General features: G+C 37.6%; 1 protein-coding gene across 4 annotated transcripts in view; it reads left to right on the forward strand.

The window, feature by feature from the left end:
- Positions 1 to 20,020, forward strand: part of PCDH15 (protocadherin related 15) — an 836,749-nt gene that overhangs the window by 162,229 nt on the left and 654,500 nt on the right. For all 4 annotated transcript variants that reach the window (XM_042907891.1, XM_042907887.1, XM_042907888.1 and 1 more), the window contains one exon: positions 9,510 to 9,575. In XM_042907891.1, the coding sequence (XP_042763825.1) occupies positions 9,510 to 9,575 (66 nt within the window). The remainder of the gene's footprint in view (positions 1 to 9,509; positions 9,576 to 20,020) is intronic.

Consider the following 20,020-nt stretch of genomic DNA (forward strand, 5'->3'; position numbering starts at 1 on the left):
TTGCATGATTTAGCATCACTATATTTCCTTAGCAATCTGTGGACATATAATTAAATGTACTGTTACTGTACCAGCATGTTAAATGCACCTCAAAAATACATATCATAAGTCTATTTTGATCTGCTAATACAATACAGCTTTCTTGTGAATGTTCAAAAAGGTAAGAAAGGGCTACTTACATAAGTTAAAATATGCAAAAATCATCGCTTTAAAAATGTGGAGATATACACATTTTGTATGTTGTTTTCTCATTTGGATAGAACAGAATTTACTTGCAGGAAATTCTAAAACACCTCTGTGTGCCAGGAACTCTTCTCTAACACAGCTTCTGTTTACCAATAATACAACTGGCCTATAGAGAATTTAAGTAATGTTTAAAGGTGCCAAAAGCTAGCAAGTGGTAAAACGTGGCCAGTGTTGAACCCTAACTGTCTCCCAAGGCCATGTCCATAACCATAATACTGGCTGCCGCTTCTCATGTCAGTGTTATACATTACACCTTGGGCCAAGAATGATTCTATACATCCCAAAGTCCCCAAATGTAGTCATGGTTGCCTGCTGGAAGGTTGCACAAATAAGAAAAAACTGTCACCATCAATGGAAGAAAAACCCAAATAGCTTCTAACTCATGTAGTATAAACTAGATGTAAGGAAGTCACATTTGGGTGCAAAGACTAACATGTTTGGCAATACATTTACATGAAATTATAAAATAATCAAGTATAGTCATATTTCAAGTGAACAAAAATAACTTTAAAATATTCACTTGATCTTCTGATCAGACTTCCCCTGACAATTTATTTTCTGCCCTGCCTTTGTTGTACAGCCCCTGACTTATCTTTATTTCAATTATTTAGACCATTTAATTTCTTATTAAGAATGGGTTTGCCTCTCTCACCAAGTGTCATCCATGCACAAGGCTACTGTTGTTGATAGACCAATTAGAATGAAGTGAATAGTTTCGGAAGAAAACAGTGGCTGAGAGAGCCCTGGTCTCTCTAGTAAATTGTCCTAATGGAAGCAGTGATGGAGAGCGATACTCCTTAATGACATCAGTAGGCATTACCAGACCATGTTGTTGGAACGTCTTAACCAAATTATATCATCCAATTAATAATGACACTAAGGCATCATAAAATATGTGTTGCTTCCCCCACGGTCAAATTTGAATCCCTAAGTGGTAATGCTGGCAGAGTAATCATAAGAACATATCCTATTCTTGAGCTGGAAATGATGTACTTACTCACTATGCCCTGGAGTTTAATCCATTCATTTTGCTTTTCGTCAGTCATGGCCAAGTCCATGTCTTTGTTGACTATAGTTTTAGATAATACACCTTAAAGTGTGGTTCCACTGATCTTATAACTCAACGTCTAACTCCTTTTCTTTTGGATGAGAGAATCAAAATGCAAAGCAAGAAGTTTCTGTCTTCTGACGCCACTCCTATGTGTATTTTCCTGGAAATTAATGTTTCAAAGATCAACAGAAAAGATGAGGGTAGTCCCTGTGCTGCTACTTGTGACAAGCGAATTGAAGCTAAAATATTTGTGTACAATGAAATTTAAGCAGAGCACAGCACCCCTTTGAATGAGAGGCCAGATTGCCAGGAACTAAGCAACTGATAAAGTGTGTGTGTGTGTGTGTGTGTGTGTGTGTGTGTGTGCGCGCGCGCGCACACACACACACACAAATGCAAGCTTCTAAATGAGAGAGTCCAGACAAACTGATAGCAGAGGGATGTTGAGAAGAATAGGGATTTCAGGAAATCTGAAACTTGTTCTTGACCTTTCTGCTTGATCATTTGGCCACCATTGCATCTGAGGACCACAGTGGGACCCATGGGTAACTGTGAGCATCCCTTTACTTTCTTAGGCTGGGGTTCAAAGATCCTAGTTGTGTCTAGTAAATTTAATACAGGACAGTGTGTCTACATTGATATGTAGAATAAGAATTGTAGCATATTTTTGTCCCTACAACCACGAGAGACATTTCATGTGACTACTTTTATCCTTAATGAGAATGTACTTTATGATCACATGCAAAGATAAGATCAGCCCTCACTGAATATGTAGGGGAAGCCAAGAGATTCTCTATTGTCTTTTGATCATAGGAAAAAAAATAGGAATAACTTTATAAATATATTGCTTCCAAAATAATGATACTGTAAAAATGAAAGTTGTATCTATTCTGCCTGTACATTTTATAAGGGAGCATTCTTAGAAATTACCATATATTATTTTATTCATAGTAAATCTATGAGGTAGTTGTACTTACTATTATTCCTATTTGTATAAACTAAGGTACAAGAGGTTAATACTCTGTTGAACATTCTATTACTATTAAAGGCAAAAGTTAGGATTTGAATGGAGGTTTTCTGATATGTCCTTATTATACTAAGAATAAATTCTATTATTATCTGAAATCACTCCCCCAAAAGATTTCAAATGACTAGTATAAAGAATTTGATGGGCTATTTCTTTTATCTATTTTTCATGAAGAAGGTTAGTCCATAGTTCCACCAATATGTTAAATGAAGATTGTAACATGTCAAATGCTCTGCTGGGGGATAGAATAATTCCCTGATAATCATAGACAGCTGGTAAAGAAATACCTGCATAAAGATTCTAAGGTGACACAAAAGTATTTGTGACTTTTGATGCCGTAAAAGATTTGGTATCTGAAGTCTTTGAGTTTTATTTCTTCAAGTGCATTTTGACCACGTCATGAAAGACCTGGGAACACATCTTGCTCTTAGGATATTGTTGTGATCTTGCTCCATGATTTTTTGCCATGTAAAATTCTAACAGAAATTACAGTCAGTTGGAGGAAAGTGAAAGTCTTCTCCTCCCTTCTCTTTACGCCCCTTTCTCTGGTATTCTCAACCCTCCATGGTCTTCTGTTACTACCCCACAGAATCTCAAAGTGCTGTGTAATTCCTCTCTTACCTTCTTTACTCAATGGTAGATTATTCAAGTGTAGGGGGGGAAATTCATTTTCCTCTTCCTCCCTAAGTCCTTGACTGAGACACCTTGTAATAAAATATACAAATTAACAGGAGAAAAACAAAATTACTCACAAAGATATGAGACTAAAAGGCAGCCAGGCAGTTGAGGCTTATATACACACCATCCTGGCCTAAGGAAATGGACAGGGGTCGGGGCTTCAAAGGGTAAGAAGGCAATTCATAAGAAGATGTGAAGAGGAAATTTTTGGTAAACAAATGTTTGCCTTGACATGCAGATAAGTCTCTCCAATGAAAAAAGTATCTCTGGTAATAACTCTCTTGCTGGCATAGGCCCCCTTTCTAATTTCTTTACACTATAAAAAGGAAGGTTAAAAAAAGCTTTTCCTGAATCCACTGGGTCTCTATTGCCTTCACCTCTGGATGCCCAAGTGGCATATTTTGAGTAGCACATCCTCTCCCCTCACACTTCTGGTGAGGTAGCCTTAATGATCCTGTCTTTAGACCATTAGTTTGTTGTTCATTTCTTCTGCATTACTTGTTTATGAGAATATTTCAAATATTAAATAAAGAAGGGGGACGGGGCACCTGGGTGGCTCAGTCGATTAAGCTTCCGACTCCGGCTCAGGTCATGATCTCACAGTTTGTGAGTTCAAGCCCCACATCGGGCTCACTGCTGTAAGCAAGGAGCCTGCTTGGGATCCTCTGTCCCCCTCTTCCTGCCTCTCCCCCTTTCGTGCTCTCTCTCAAAAATAAATAAACATTTAAGAAAAATAAAAAAGATTCAGTTATAGAGTTTTATTTTTTTAAATTTTTATAAATTTGATTGAAGCCATAAATTTCTGCATTCAGTAAATAACTGCTGAGAATCAATTATTATGTTCTAGAAAATTTGTCCTTGGGACACAACCCTGAGGAATAGAAGTAAGATCTGTAAGTGAGTCATCATATATTCATAAACTGGTTCTAGAAGGCAGAGCGATGGGAGTATATACATCAGAGAAGCTCAGGGTCAGGCATGGTTTCTTTGAGAAACTAAAGAATATACCAGAATCTAAAAGATATACAAGTAAATGATGGGCTGAGAGTAAAGATGAGAAATAAGAAATACTGTAATATGTAAGGGTCTTGAGGTAGCTCATGGTGGAACATAGAATGATTAAGGAAAAGAAAAACATTTGTCTGGAATGCTGAGAGCAAGTGAGAACTCGGAAACAGACAAGACAGGAAAGAAAGGAGGGGGGGCATATCACATAGGACCTTGGAAGCCATGTATTTTGGTTTTCATTCTAAAATCATGCAGAAGGTAGTAGGTCATAAAAAGTTTTAACCTGAAAGCAATGACAGATCATGAAAAGGTAAGTCAGTTGCTACTTATAAAAAGATCACTGTGGATACAGAGAAAATTAAAGAGTGGGGCAAGAGTGTCCATAGGGAAAGTAGTTAGGAAAATGTATTTGATGAGTAAGAGATCGGATCAGTGTGGTGACACTGGAGACTGAAAGCAGCAGGTAGATATGAAAAGTTTTTCTGTAGGAATTAAATTCAAGGCTCATTGATGGGTTCAGTCTAGGCGCCTGAGGGAAATGGGAAGGCTCACAGGTGACCCTCTGCTTTCTGGTTTATGCAGCTTGGTGCACAGTTGTGCTATTCGCTGAAATAACACGGGCGGGAAGATGCCAGGTGTGGGCTCAGGGGAGCAGTACATTTAAGGCACCTGTGAAATTGCAAGTGTAGGTGTTGGTTGGGCAGCAGGGCCCAGACTCAGAAGAGAGGTCTACAGGAAACACAATATGCAAGGTATCGACATGGCCAAGGCAATTACAATATTAATATATGCAAAAAGCCAAGTCAATAGGCTTGAAATTTTATTGAAAACACAATGTTTGACCTTAAAATAACATTTTGAGCATAGGCTGCAGTGGGAATGGGGTTTTCCTGGCTGTTCTCACTCCCTGTGAGGAATGAGCATGTGTAGACAAGTTTGGATTATTGCCTTTCTGTGGTCCATCAGATGCACGCTCTGAGCTCCAGGCCACAATAAGAATAGCATATCACACGTGTAGTGCCTTTGAAACCAAGTCACTGCATATTTTTCTAATACTTCCTTTTGGGATTTATCTATTTATTTAGTTAGTTTTAGTTTTTAAAAAATATTTATTATTTTTGAGAGAGAGAGCACGTGCAAACAGGGGATAGGGGCAGAGGGAGAGAAAGAGAATTCCAAGTAGGCTGTGCACTGTCAGCACAGAGTCTGATGTGGGGCTCGATCCCATGAACTGTAAGATCATGACCTGAGCCCAAATCAAGAGTTAGACACTTAACTAACTGAGCCACTCAGGCACCCCTATTATATATTTTTTTTAATTTGAATTCTGTTTAGTTAACATAGTGCAATACTGGTTTCAGGAGTAGAATTCAGTGTTTCATCACTTACACACAACCCCCAGTGCTCATCCTAACAAGTGCCCTCCTTAATGCCCATCACCCATTTAGCCCATCCCCCATTTAGCCCATCCCCCACCCCCTCCGTCTGTCAACTTTCCATTTGTTCTCCATCCTTAAGAGTCTCTTGTGGTCTGTTTCCCTCTCTTCTTCCCCAACCCTACATGTTCATCTGTTTTGTTTAAATTCCTCATATGACTGAAATCATATGGTATTTGTCTCTGACTGACTTGTTTCACTTAGTATAATACATTCTAGCCTTATCCTTCTCTTTGCATTTTAAATCCAACTTGTTGCATGAGATTATTTAAAAATATGTGGCTTATTTTTAGCTTGATGACAAATTTGCAGGAATAAATCACACTGAGCATTCAGGCATTTGTATTCATATCCTGCACTTTACAATAAATTGGATATGGGAATCAGGTAGGGGCCTAAGAGGTTAGAAATTTGAGGCATGAAAAACAATGAATTTGTGACTTAACCAGGACAGTCAAGGATGAAATTAAATAGATTAGGGAAGTCCATTTCCAAAGTAGAACGTCATCAGCTAACCTGCCTTTCATGTGGTGGACAAATTATCCATGGACCATAGAGAACACTATCATTCAGCCCCCAAAATGCTTTCTAGTCTTCATTTTGATCTCCATTTTGATATTTTGAGTAGAAAGTACATTACTGGGCATTCCACCCAGATCACTTTCTTTTCAAGACAATTCTGAATATACTTCAATATTGAAAATATTTTTGTGCATTTCAAAACTAATCAGTTATGCTTTCATGAATGCATGATTCCAAAACAAATATTTTAGCTGTTGTTAACAATGCTATTAATGTATTCTTTTTAGAAACCTACTAGTCTCTCTTCATTAATATTGCGGTCTAAAAATGTTAAATTACTTTTGGTTTGATCTCAAATAAAGCACTTTTTAGACATGAGAACATCTTACTGGGGGAGGGGTGGAGCCTGCTGGAAAAGAAAGCTTAGGGAAAGTCTCCTAATGGGGACTGACAGGGAGGAACCACAGCTGGGCCTCTATGCCTGGGCTGTTTGTGCTGCTGGGGACATAGTGAGAACACAGATTTCTCGGCAGCTCTCATGTTCAATGGGAGGTTGTAGCTGGCCAGAGTGTAGTTCAGAAAAAATCAACACACGTTCTTTTAGGACCAAGTCTTAAGAGAGAGTACTAAGAGTACTAAGGTTTGAATATTATAAATACGATGGTTTCTAAGATGAATGTGATGCAACTTTGGTCTGAAGGAGTTCTTGTGAGAAAGACACACTGATTTTTTTCAGTGGGGTAATTTATCCAGTGGAATATAGTGTGCACTGAAGGAATACAGAGAAGAGGCATTTAATCTAACCAGCAATGAGGAAGATCTTCTAGTGAGGTGATGCCTTGCCAGGTTTTCTAAAGAGAAATAGAGGTCAACCAGGGGAAGAAGAGGACAAAGGGCATTTGAGCAGATGGCAGAGAAAACACAAATTTGGGTGGTTGTGACTAGAGAATGGACTGAGGGTAGAGAGGGTAAGGCATTTAGGTAGGGTTGGGAATGGGGAGTCGCATTTGGCTTAGCTGAGTAGAGAAAGTGTATCCATACATATAATGGTAGCCGCCTGACGAAGGAATAGTCTTGAAAAGTAACTACTCTGTAAAAGACAAACAGAAGAGATGTTTGGTAATCCAAGAACTGTGCCTGGTAAGAATTGGTCAGGTTTCCTTTATTCTCTTCTCCACAGATCACCTCCTCCTTCTTGTGTATCTCCTATCCACTTACGTTGTCCATGAACTTATTAAGGAATTGACTCCACAAATACCACATTGTACTACACCTGTGTAGTAGGTTATGCGTCTTTGTTCTAGCTGGTCTCTAACCTTTTTCACCTGAGACCCTAGAAGAAAGGAGCTGTTAATTTTATATTCCCATGTTCACAGTAATTCATCTACAGATTTGACTAACCAAATGAATAATGTTTGAATACATACAAGAATACAATACCAGATGAACAAAATATTATGAGAACATGAGGTGGGAGATAAATTCTGACTGGGGGTGTGGGCAAGTTCTCATAAAACAGGAGAAATCTTGTGCCATCAAGAAAGAGAAAAAGAAAGAAAGGAAAAAAAGGGAAAGAGAGGAAGGAAGGGAGGGAGGGAGAGAGAGAGAGAGAGAAAGAAAGAAAGAAAGAAAGAAAGAAAGAAAGAAAGAAAGAAAGAAAGAAAGAAAGAAAGAAAGAAGCGGAAATATTCTGGACAGAAGAGAGGCAGAAATGAATTCAGGTAGCAGAACTTCCCTCAAAATACAGAATAGGTCCCAGCAAGAGTAAAGGGGTCTGATATGGCTGATGGGCACAGGGCTTAATTCTAAGTGAACCATGTTGAGACTTGACATCTTTTGAAACATTATCCTAAAGCATTTCTGTTTGAGAATCTTTCAATGGTATCATAAGAATTTTTTTTTCTTTACTCCAAAGGAAACATGTAAGGTTTTGTGCAGAGATGTGCTATTATGTTACCTTTGATTTGGGTGCATGAAAGTAATTCTGATGGGAAGAATGGATTCACACAGAGTGAGAACGAAGCTTCTGGGAAGTGGTGAGGTAACCATTGCAAGAGTAGGGGTGACAAACAGTGAGCACTTGTCTTATGTTGGGGTGGAGAAGTGTAGTGGACATGAGATATTTTAGACCTAACAATGGTGTGACTTCAAACCCCTTCAATATTGACAAGGATGGAAAGAAAAATACTGGAAATCTCCGAGATATTGAGATTCACGCGAGAGAGCACGTACCTCACAATATAGAGTAGTGCTTGCCAAAGGTTCTATTGTTCATGTATATGCACATAATACATAGAATTTGAGTGAATGAATGAATGCATGAATGAATGAAAAACCTTGAAATCTACCCAATGACACACGTGCTTGGATGACATTAAGCAAATGTGATTTATGCTGCAGTCACAGGAGTGTGCCATAGATATTTAACTGCATAACACAGCCTCATCAGGCCTACTGAGTACCTCCTAAAAGTGTGGTTTACACCCCAGAAGTGGACATTTGACATCTTGCTGGCAAAGCTTTCCTATTTTAATGGTCATTCATATTGTAGCTCATGACACTATTTTTATGTTCCTTATCCTTAGATTCTTGAAAAGATATTAGTAGCGTTTGAAATAACAAATTAGTCATCTCTACTGATTGACAGGCACTAATCTTAACATTCATTCAACATAGGGATACTAGACTGTTCATAATTAATTTGTATGTACCTTTTCATAGGAAACCTATAAATGTACTTTATGTTTTTTCAACTCTATCCATAATAGTAATTTTTCAATATGCTAATGACATATTATCAAGTTAATGTGTTAATGTTATATTAGGATTAAAAAATCTGATACCAGGATTTTATGTATATCTTTTCTGGAAGTTATTATGTGATGTATCTGTTATTATATAGTGCTATTTATATCTTTCAGTCCACACTAAATATGTACATCTATTCTTTCTTCCTTTCTTTCTTCCATTTTTCTGCTCTGCTTCCATTGATGACTCTATACTTTTGACTCCAGACTGGCAATATGAGGGTAAGATGACAAAAATAAAAATGCCAAACAACCTCATGAACATTGCTTGTCTGTCTTTGTTTTATTCTCTTTAGAACATTATTAAAATTCTATTCACTCCCTTTAATTAGACCCTTTATCACAATTAAAGTCCAATTATGTTTGTTTCTGTTGTGAAGCTTTAATTACAATTTATCCTTGTTAATCATTCCTTTATGTTATTTCTTTGGGTTAAATTACCATCCCATTATCTCTGTCCTGAAGGACTTCTGCTCTCCAGTGGTCTCTGCTGGTGTTTTCTCCATAAGATTTGAGTAGTTTGGTGGTGCACAAAGTGAACGTGTTATGATGTTGTAAGGGGTCTCTGTGGTTGTTCTGAAAAAAAATTTAATATAAAATATTAAAAGTAATGATGCATATCAATTTGTGGGATTTTTCTTTTTAAATATCAATATATATCCCAGTGAATTTGATCTCAAGGTTAATGCTCGTGCAATTGTTACTTCTTAAGTATGGTTGTTTTCTCTCCTTAGATTGCAAACTAGCTAGGGGAGGACCGCCAGCCACCATAGTTGCCATTGATGAAGAAAGCCGGAACGGTGAGTGAGCTTCATGTTTTACAAATGACCTGTCCAAGAGGGATTTCTTCCCCTTTCAACCCTAGATTTGTTACATGTGGAAGTACTAAATGAAGTTAACCCAAATCTACAAATAGTGCTCCCCTAATTTCTTCTCTGTATGAGTTTAAATTGGGCCACACGCGCAAAATGCTTTACCTGGATCAAGAGACACTTCCGTGACTGGAAAGGTTGCATAGTCTTGACTGTAAAGGAGTCACTGCACCCAGTCAGTCCCAAGAGTGAATCCAGATATGGCTGGGGTCTTTCTTTGTCACTAGGTAGAGTTGACTGTCACCCACACAAACATCTAGTCACCTAAATAAGACACATTGCATCCCTCCAAAAGAAGTCTACCGAAAGGTAAGCCTTCCCCTGGCACCTTACGCTGGTGGGAATCTGGTAAGGATTACCCTTATAGCCCACTAGACATGGTGATACAGGAATGGTTATCGGGAGAACTGAAAATCCTTGGGAAGAGAGAACCTGATGAAGGTTCTGAGAGCAGAGGAAGAAGCTTGAGTGTTCGCTCAGTTGGTCTGCCATCATTAAGTAATAGGGAATCCATACTAAGTTCTTCAAAAAGTATTTTCCTTATCAAAACCAAAAATAAATACAGCTGGTGCTTTGTTCTGCAACGCTCTCTTAGCCTTTTAAACTTCAGTGTGTTTACAGATTCTTTTCTGTTAGGTTGCAGTAAAACGGTATCTCTCAAGTCTTGGTTTCTATTTCAAAGTAGTGTAAGTGAGAGAATGTGCTAGGAGGCTCAGTTTGACTACTAATTCTGTGATGGACCTTCCATGGGGCTTGTTCGCTTTGTACTTTGTGTCTATTGGAAGCAGTCTGTTTTCCAGTTCAATAAATAAATAAATAAATATTCATATACACACACATATACACACACACACACACATATATAAAGGAATTATGTCAATTGGCTTATTACAGAATGACATTTTTCCTGGAATTTAACCCTACATATATTCTGAAAATTCTATAACATATGCAATACCTTCATTGTGCTGTATTAGAAGCATTCCTTTAGAGGTGCCTGGGTGGCTCAGTTGATTGAGCATCTGACTTGATTTCTGTTCAGGTCATGATCTCCTGGCTCATAGGATGAACCCTGCATTGGGCTCTGCACTGACACCACAGAGCCTTCTTGGGATTCTCTCTTCCTCTCTCTCCACCTCTCTCTCTCTCTCTCTCTCTCTCTCTGTCTCAAAATAAATAAATAAACATTAAAATAAAACATTCCCTTACCCCTTTGAAGAGTTGGCATAATTTTTTTTTCTTCTTTTTCCATATCCTTTGGAATCATCCAAAAATGTCCACAGCATTGCTGGTCTCCATTTAAACAAACTTAATTACCTATACTAAATTTTAGCAACACTTAAAAATACCACAAAAATTTGGATGTTTTCATTATTTTTAAATGTCCAGTATATATTGAGCATGAAAGCATATGAAGTTAATGAGTTATTATGATATATTTGAATAAACTGGAAGTAAATCTTAGATGTGTTTATAGAAAATAAAAAATACATGAAAACACTGTATCAGGAAAATTTTCTTTTGCCCGTGTAGAAAATTATGGTTTATGTATCATTAACTATTTTCCAAATACAAATCTGTAATATTTCAAAATCAAATCCATATTTTCTAAATATTCTCCAAGGAAAACAGTTGGCCTTTTAAACCAGAGACCAAAAAGAAAAAACCTGATAGGAGACCACTCTCTATTTTCGTTTCCCTGTGGTTCACAATTAACTTGAACTTACAAGCTGAGTTGAACTAAAACACTTAATTTTACTAAATAATTTCGTTTTAACACGTGATCCTTTACAGAGATTATTTGCCAAACAGGTGATTATAGACAGTAATGATGGTGCTATTTTACCACCCCCCTGTGTGGACTAGATCCCACTTTCAAAGGATCAGGAACTCTGGGAAGCCCTTGCCACAGAGTGCTGTGTACTGCATGTGGTAGACGTTCAATATTTGTGTTCTAGAAGAATGTGACATGATTCAGCGTAGTAACGTTGTGTTCTTTAATTGGCATATTTTGTAGAAACTGCCAACTATTCAGAATGCTGCCAAAGTTACTTGAGTGTCATCACAAGCAATATAAATACTTGTCTGGAGACTAAATGTTTGCATTTTTGTTTTACATTAAACTTCTAAAAATATGATCAAGTGAACCTCTGCCAGAGATTATAATGCGGTATGCTGTCATCTTGTCTTGAATGTCTGAAGGAAGCAGCGTATGAAAGCGTGTCCCATATTTTTCTTCAGTCTATCTAAGGAACTTCCAGTAAGACAGTTAATTCTGACCCTGCTCTTAACCTCTCTTAATTTCTCTTCCCCACCAGTTTTTAATTGGTTGTAATAAAACCTGGGGATATTTGATTTTACCGGTTTCATAAACACTCATTTTAAAGAACAAATCCTTTCTTAAGTCAAACTGGTAAGTCTATCGTGTGTCAGCTTGCCTGTGGTTTACTTTATTAATGACTACAGGTAAATAATATCTATTGCTAAAGACCTCTTCCCACTGAAGTATAGCTTTTAGTAGCTTACTTTTCTTTTTAAGTCTCTACTTAATGTTCTTATGTAAGTCGTTGAGGTCCATATATAGAATGTCCGTTATTTGTCACATGCACCTGCATCTTTCACAACTTTTATACTGCATGGGATGGGACTATTTCCTCGTTGTGAATACGCGTTATAATTGCATTTTCACAAACGTGTATGTTTGAAAGATAAAAACTGTAATAGGTAAAGATCCATAAGCTTCTTTGTAACCCTGGGCTCTGTCAGATTCTTCCCCTCTTTGATCATTGTTCTCAACAGAATATTGATAACAGATGCTTCATATAACTCTCGACCTGAACCAGGATAACTATAGAAAAACAGAAGTTATGCTTTAAGGACACAATGTCAACACATAAATGGACATGTGCTGGCCCCTGACAACCATGAGAAAAGCCTTGAGGTGGTGGGTATGGCATGTTTAATGTGCAGTTACATTTAGAAGGGAGAATGCATATGGAGAAACAGACTTAGGACATATTCTCTTATTTAATAAAATAAGAATATCTACAAATTCTTTCTGGAAAACTTTTGTCCCCACAAAAGCCTACACATGGATGTTTATAGCAACTTTATCTCTAATTTCTTTTTTTTTTTAACGTTTATTTATTTTTGAGACAGAGAGAGACAGAGCATGAACGGGGGAGGGTCAGAGAGAGAGGGAGACACAGACTCTGAAACAGGCTCCAGGCTCTGAGCCGTCAGGACAGAGCCCGACGCGGGGCTCGAACTCACGGACCGCGAGATCGTGACCTGAGCCGAAGTCGGACGCTTAACTGACTGAGCCACCCAGGCGCCCCTTCTTAAATTTTTTTTTTTAACGTATAATTTCTAAAACTTGGAAGCAAACAAGATGTCCTTCAGTATGTGAGTGGATAAACTGTGCTACATTCAGACAAATGTAGGGATAAAAATAAAGAGCTGACGAGCCAAGAAAAGCATGGAAAAATCTATTCTTGTTTTTTTTTTTTTTTAATTCCAGTATAATTAACCAATTATATTAGTTTCAGGTGGATAATGTACCAATTTAGCTGTGCTATACATTACCCAGTACTTATCAAAATAAGTGTGTTCTTAATACCCATCACCTCTTTCACCCATTTCCCCACCCACCTCCCCTCCGGTAACTATTGGTTTGTTCTCTGTAGTTAAGAGTCTGTTTTTTTGGCTTATTTTGTTTGTTTGTTTGTGTAGTATAGACATTTTAACATTTTTTTCCCATTCTATGAACATAGAACATATTTCCATTTGTTTGTGTTGTCCTCAATTTCTTTCATCAGTGTTTTACATTTTCAGAGTATAGGTCTTTCATCTCCTTGGATAAGTTTATCCCTAGATATTTTATTATTTTTGATGCAATTGTAAATGGGATTGTTTTCTTACTTCCTCTTTCTACTACTTCATTATTAGGGTATAGAAATGTAATGGACTTTTGTATGTTGATTTGGCATCCCACAACTTTACTGAACTCACTTATCAGTTCTCGATTTTTGGTGGAGTCTTTAGTGTTTTCTATAAATATTATCATGTCATATACAAATAGTGAATGGTTTTTTTTCCTTCCTTACCAATTTTAATGCCTTTTATTCCTTTTTCTTGCCTGATTGTTATGGCTAGGACTTCTAGTACTATGTTGAAAAAAAGTGGTGAGAGTGGGCATCCTTGTTTTGTTCCTGATCTTAGAGGGAAAGCTTTCAGTTTTCACCACTGAGTATTATGTTAGCTGTAGGTTATCCAATTGTTGGTATATATTTTTTTCATAATATTCTCAAAGTCCTTTGTATTTCTATGATGTCAGTTATGTCTCCTTTTTCATTTCTGATTTTGTTTATTTGAGCTCTCTCTCTCTCTCTCTCTCTTTTAATGAGTCTAGCTAAAGGTTTATTAATTTTGTTATTTTCAAAGAACCAGGTCCTGGTTTGATTGATCTGTTCTATTGTTGTTTTGTTTGATAGTTTGTTTAGTTTCGATTTTGTTTATTTTTGCTTTAATCCTTACTATTTCCTTCCTTCTACTGGTTTGAGTTTCATTCGTCTTTCTTTTTTTAGTTCCTTTATGTGTAAGGTTAGGCTGTTATTTGAAATTGATTTTGCTTCTTGAGGTGGACACATATTGCTCTAAATTTTCCTCTTGAGTAGCTTTTGCTGCATCCCAAATATTTCAGACCATTATGTTTTCATTTCCTCTGTCTCCCTGTATTTTTTTAAATTTTCTCCTTGATTTCTCGGTTGACCCATTCATTGTTAAATAGCATGTTATTTAACCTCTATGTATTTGTGTTCTTTCCAAATTTTTTCTATAGTTGATTTCTAGTTTCATATTGTTTTAGTCAGAAAAGATGCATAATATGACTTTGATCTTTTTGAATTTGTTGAGCCTTGTTTTGTGGCCTAACATGTGGTATATTCTGGATAATTTTCCATGTGCACTTGAAAAGAATGTGTAGGATGGAGTGTTCTGAATATATTTGTTAGATCCGTCTAATCCAATATGTCATTCAAAGAGACTGTTTCAAAAAAGGAAGGAAGGAAGGAAGGAAGGAAGGAAGGAAGGAAGGAAGGAAGATAGATAGAAAAAAGATACTGTTTCTTTGTTGAGTTTCTGTTTGGATGATCTACCCATTGCTCTCTTATTGGGAGCATAAATGTTTATAATTGTTATCCCTTCTTGTTGGATTGTTTTCTTTATGATTATCTAGTGTTCTTCCTTGTCGCTTGTTACAATCTATGTTTTAAAGTTTATTTGTAGACATGGAGAAATCCTAAATACACATACCTAAGTGAAAGAAGCCAATCTGAAAAGTCTACATATGTATTATTCCAACTGGAAATACAAAAGTATGGAGACATTCTTGAAAAGGCAAAATTACAGAGAAAATACAAAGTTCAGTAGAGTCTGAGGGTGAGTGGGAGAGAGGTAAATAAGCATTACACAGAGGATATTTTTGGTGGAAAATACTCTATATGATATTCTAATGATGGATTTATGTCATCATACATTTGTTCAAACCCATAGAATGTATAAAACCAAGAGTGAACCCTAAGGTAAACTATAGACTTTGGATCATTATGATGTGTCACTGTAAGTTTATCCTTAATTTCTAAAAAAGTACCATTCTGATGAGTGATTTTGATAATGGAGTAGGCTATGTGTGTGAGAGGATATGGTGTATATAGGAAATCTCTGTATGTCCCTTTCATTTTTTGTTGTAAATAACATGGCTCTAAAGAGGTCTTTAAAAATCTTTCTGGAAATATATGTTCTAGGTTCAACGGACTCTTAGCTGTTTGTGGCACTGAGTCTGTACTGGAAGGAAGGAGGAGGAGCAGTTATACCAGAACCATTGACAGTCTGTCCTCAAGTGCCAGCTGTTGTACAGGAACTGTGGCATGGCTTCCAGACAGGTTTTAGTACATCCAGTTTGGGCTTATCCTTAGGAACTGGACAGATCCATAGGCACAACTGAGGCAAGGGGACCAGAAAATGGTTTTAAGTCATGGTTAAATCACGTAACACTGTGATTGTACAAAAAATGGAAAGATTCAGAGGCAAAGGGGTTTTAAGTGAGGGATTAAAGCCCATCCTAAAGGCCCTTTATAGATTTAAAGTCAAAAAGATATTGTGAGCTGAGAGCAAATTTGAGAAATGAAGAGTGACGCTGAACGTATAGTTTGAAAGCAGCCGCCAACAAAGGATGCCACAGCTGACTCAATGGGGAGTTCCCTTTTCACTCTCAGGGAGCATTCGAGAGTCAGGGTATGAGTGAGGTTGAGGATTACAAACCCCTACCTGCTTCCTGAAAGGGAGAGGAGGCCACAGAAAGAAGCGGTGACTTCAGTTGGTCACCGCTTCCCCAGAGTGGCTCTGGTCCAAGTATGCAATTAGGGTAGAGGAGGAAGGGGTGTAGAAGTTGGTCCTTTACTTGAGACAGTCATGGTATTGAGGGGTATTTAGGAGTTCCTCAGTGTTCTTTTCCTTCCATTGTCAAAACTACTAGGCTTAGAGGAGGATATTACATTTTTTGTTGATGTTTCTCTTTCCCTGTAGTTGCCAATTGCATGCACTTTAGTTTGTCAGAAGGAGTTAGTCAAACTCTGCTCTGCACACCTCCAAAGGTTTTCAAGGGGAATCACACACATTCCCAGGGAGACAAAAGAAAACAAAACAAAAGCAAAACCTTGCTTACACTCATAGACACAAAATCTTCAAATAACCAACAGTGTTTTAATGAACATTCCCAAAGTATAAACAATGTGTGATGTGATAAAAATCTTTGGCATCCAGATGTTCATTCAAATGTTTTGCCCATTTTTAATTTATTCTCCTTCATTCCCCAAAGAGAAAAGAGTCCACACTGGCTGAAGGTTTTTACAATCTGAGGGGAAGAAGGGTTGACTCTGTAGAGTAGCACATGATAGATGAGTTGAACCACAGATGTGAGACTGCAGGAGGTATTCAGGACAGAGGAAACTAAGGAACCAACATGGCCGGTGTCAGGTAGCCTGGATGACTGTGTTCTATTCGGGTAAAGTGAGAGACTCCCAAGAAGTGGTGGCTGCTGGACGTGCGTAGTAGATGCAGAATGTTTCAGTAATAAGTTGTCACAGACAGAGTCCTTGGCTCTTGTAAATAGTTGAAGAAATGGTGTTAAAGATTGAATTTCTTATCTGGGCCTGTCCCTGGGCCATGCTTCTTGCAATGTGTCAGAACTAGGACACTGGCTTAAGATGTCCCTGGATTTAACTCTCTGTCTCTCTGTGCCTATCTCTCCTTCTATCAGTTCTATGATAAATAATTCTTTTGGTTATTTCAAATAAGCGTAACGACTGAGAGTTGCCAACATAATTTATATATTAAATAAAATCTGAATTCCAAGATACCTTCTGAGATATTAAGCTTTTGGAAGTTGTATGGAGCTTTACTCATGAAAACAAGGGGAGGGAAAATCAAGTGAATATGTCTTAGGAGAGGGTTAGTTCCCAACAGCTACTTTCTGCAGGCGCTTTAATTCCGTCTCTGTTTTGCACTGTTGTCTCATTGCTAGTGGAAACAGTGTCTCTTTCTTTGAAGTCTTAATTGCTAAATCCAAATTGAAAACAAACGAAAACAAACAAAATGCAGCGGACTCTCTACTATATGCTATGAAACACAGCAAGTGTAGCAATAATAGAAGCTCAAAAATTAGGGGAAATTAATGGGTGACGGCACAAGCTTATAAAATACTAAAATAAGACTAACGTTTTGTATGGGGTCATGTAAGATCATCAATGCTGACATCAAACAATTGATCTTCAGCCTTGTATGACGGTTTTTGTGTCCTCTGGATAAATAGGAAAAATATTTTCTTTTCTGTAATTTATAACATCCTAACTTGATTCTTAACTGACAAAAAACTTACATATTTTTATAAGACATTAGTGGTCTTCGGGCTAGATTGCTTCTGGATGTTGCATAGGACCGAAAGCATGATCACAGATTCCTTTATTGTCATTTTATTGCTTATTTCACCCAGTCTTCAACGAGTCATTCTGAGTTGTTTCCGGTGAGAAAAGAACATAGAGATGAGGAAAGAGGTTTTTTTCCATAAATTATAAAGGAGTTAAATTAAGCTATCCAAAATCCATTTGCCAATATCAGACCTAAGTTGATGTAAAAAAAAAATCGTGTTCAATTCCTCATGTATTTTAATCCTCTAATTGCGCCTATAAGACAACTGTCATAAGAGAAAACAATTTGGCTCTGTTCATTACTGGTGAAGCTATATATGCAATGAGGCATTCTGCTTCTTTTCATTTGTGCCAAAGAATCATTTTCTAAAAGGTCAGCAGCTGCAAACCTTCTGAATATATAACTGAAATGATAAGTAAATAGGAAAGTTTCTAAGCATTAAGGAAATAGGTTGTTACTTATCTCAAGTTATCTAGAATTTTATTGACATTAAATCATATTTTATTGACATTAAATCATATATTAATGTTTCATTTATGATTTTTTTTTTTTTTGCTTGTCTGTTGACTGAATAGCACCCAATATGTAGTGGGTTTGCCAGAGGCTGGAGTAATGGAAGGATCATAAAACAGGAGGGAGGGGAAATGCACAAAGCAGACAGAAGTCAGAAAGGCCAGCAAGCTAGGGCACTTTAAGATAAGGAAAACAAGTCTGTGAAAGTTAGTAGCCCCTCATTTACTGTTTAAATTTCAGAATGCTAATGCTATTACCAATGATGAAAAGATTAAAGAGTAGAAAATGACCCCTGGTCTCCAATAAAATGAAAGGCATATTTAAGAAAAAAACGTTCTATCCTAATTGTATTTTTCCCGTTGCTTAAATCCTTCATGTTAATCACATATCTAATAGGAATAATCTGAATTACATAGAATTAAATCGTGTCACACACACAGACTTCCACACAATGCTGTTATTGTACTCACCCTTTTTTCTATAGATGGCATCTAAATCATAAGTCTTCAGGGCAAATGGTGGGAACTGGTATTGATTTTATTTGCATAGACTGTTGGAACGTGGGCCATGGGCCACATGGGCAGTAAGCAGTATTAGGAGGGAAGGCCTATGAATGTTCTTTCCACTTGTAAACATGAAGGAAAGAAGATACTCCATATTTTTTGTCAGAACAATAGGAAAATCTGTATATTAAAGATGTCATTCTAATTTAAATTTTGATTTCTTTTATGAGCTGAACAAAGCATATCTGTGTGCCTCATGTGGCCTGCAGGCCACCAATATTTTGACTTCTAATTTGGATAACAAAGACCAGAGAAACGAGTTAGCCTGATGTAAAAGACAGATGGTTCCACACGGGAGAAGCCACGTCCAGAGGATGAGGCTTTGGTTGGAAGGAAGCAGGAGACCTTGGCTTTGAGCTTTCTCTGCATATCCACAGCACTCTTTACCTGTAGCTCATTCAATGTTTGAGTTTCATTGGGGAGTGAGTCCCTGGTGGGAATTATTTAGGATAGAAGAGACAGCAAGGTTTAATTACTGGTTTTAGAATCAAGCTCCTGGAGGTATTCTCTGCCCAGAACCTTTTTAAGAAATGTCTACACCTGATTTCTCCTGTGCCTTATGACAAATATTGGCCCCTAGGTTACTGATCCTCATCGCTGGGACAGCAGGCCTATGGGTTTTCCCCTCTGTGAGGACACAGAAATCTGAAGTCGGTCAGTCCAGTCACTTCTGAATAGAGGAGAGTAGTACACATTTTAAAGGTTATGCAACAGTAACCTGGATGATATGAAATGTTTCTTGGACTTAAAATAACTCCTATAGCAGTTTTCAAAACAAATGTTCAAATGCCCTGTATTTCTAATTGGAATTGTTGATGTAATTCAATTAAATACGCTTGCACATGTGCTTTATGGATTAATGAACGTGAAATACGTGGTTGCCCTACACCTATAGCTACTTCATAAAACCACAAGGGATATACTGGAGCTAGCGTTTATTTCCTGTCTGTACCAGAGGATGCAGCACAAGCCAATAGTGCATACTTACTCCTTAGAACAAATAAAAAAATGAATCTCTTAACTGTACTCCGTCATGAAAGATTTGGGGAATCGTCACAGCTATGCACCATTACAACACATTCAGCTTGGCTAAAATACAAAGGGCTTTATTAAACAGAATGTGGAGATATGCTGGGGCGCCTGGGTGGCTCAGTGGGTTGAGCATCCAACTCTGGCTCGGGTCATGATCTCACAGCTGGTGAGTGCGAGCCCCATGTCGGGCTGTGTGCTGACAGCTGGGAGCCTGGAGCCTGGAGCCTGGAGCCTGCTTTGGATTCCGTGTCTCCCTCTCTCTCTGTCCCTAAGCCACTC

The sequence above is a fragment of the Panthera leo genome, chromosome D2 (assembly GCF_018350215.1).
Source record: "Panthera leo isolate Ple1 chromosome D2, P.leo_Ple1_pat1.1, whole genome shotgun sequence".
In the NCBI taxonomy this organism is placed as follows: Eukaryota; Metazoa; Chordata; class Mammalia; order Carnivora; family Felidae; genus Panthera; species Panthera leo.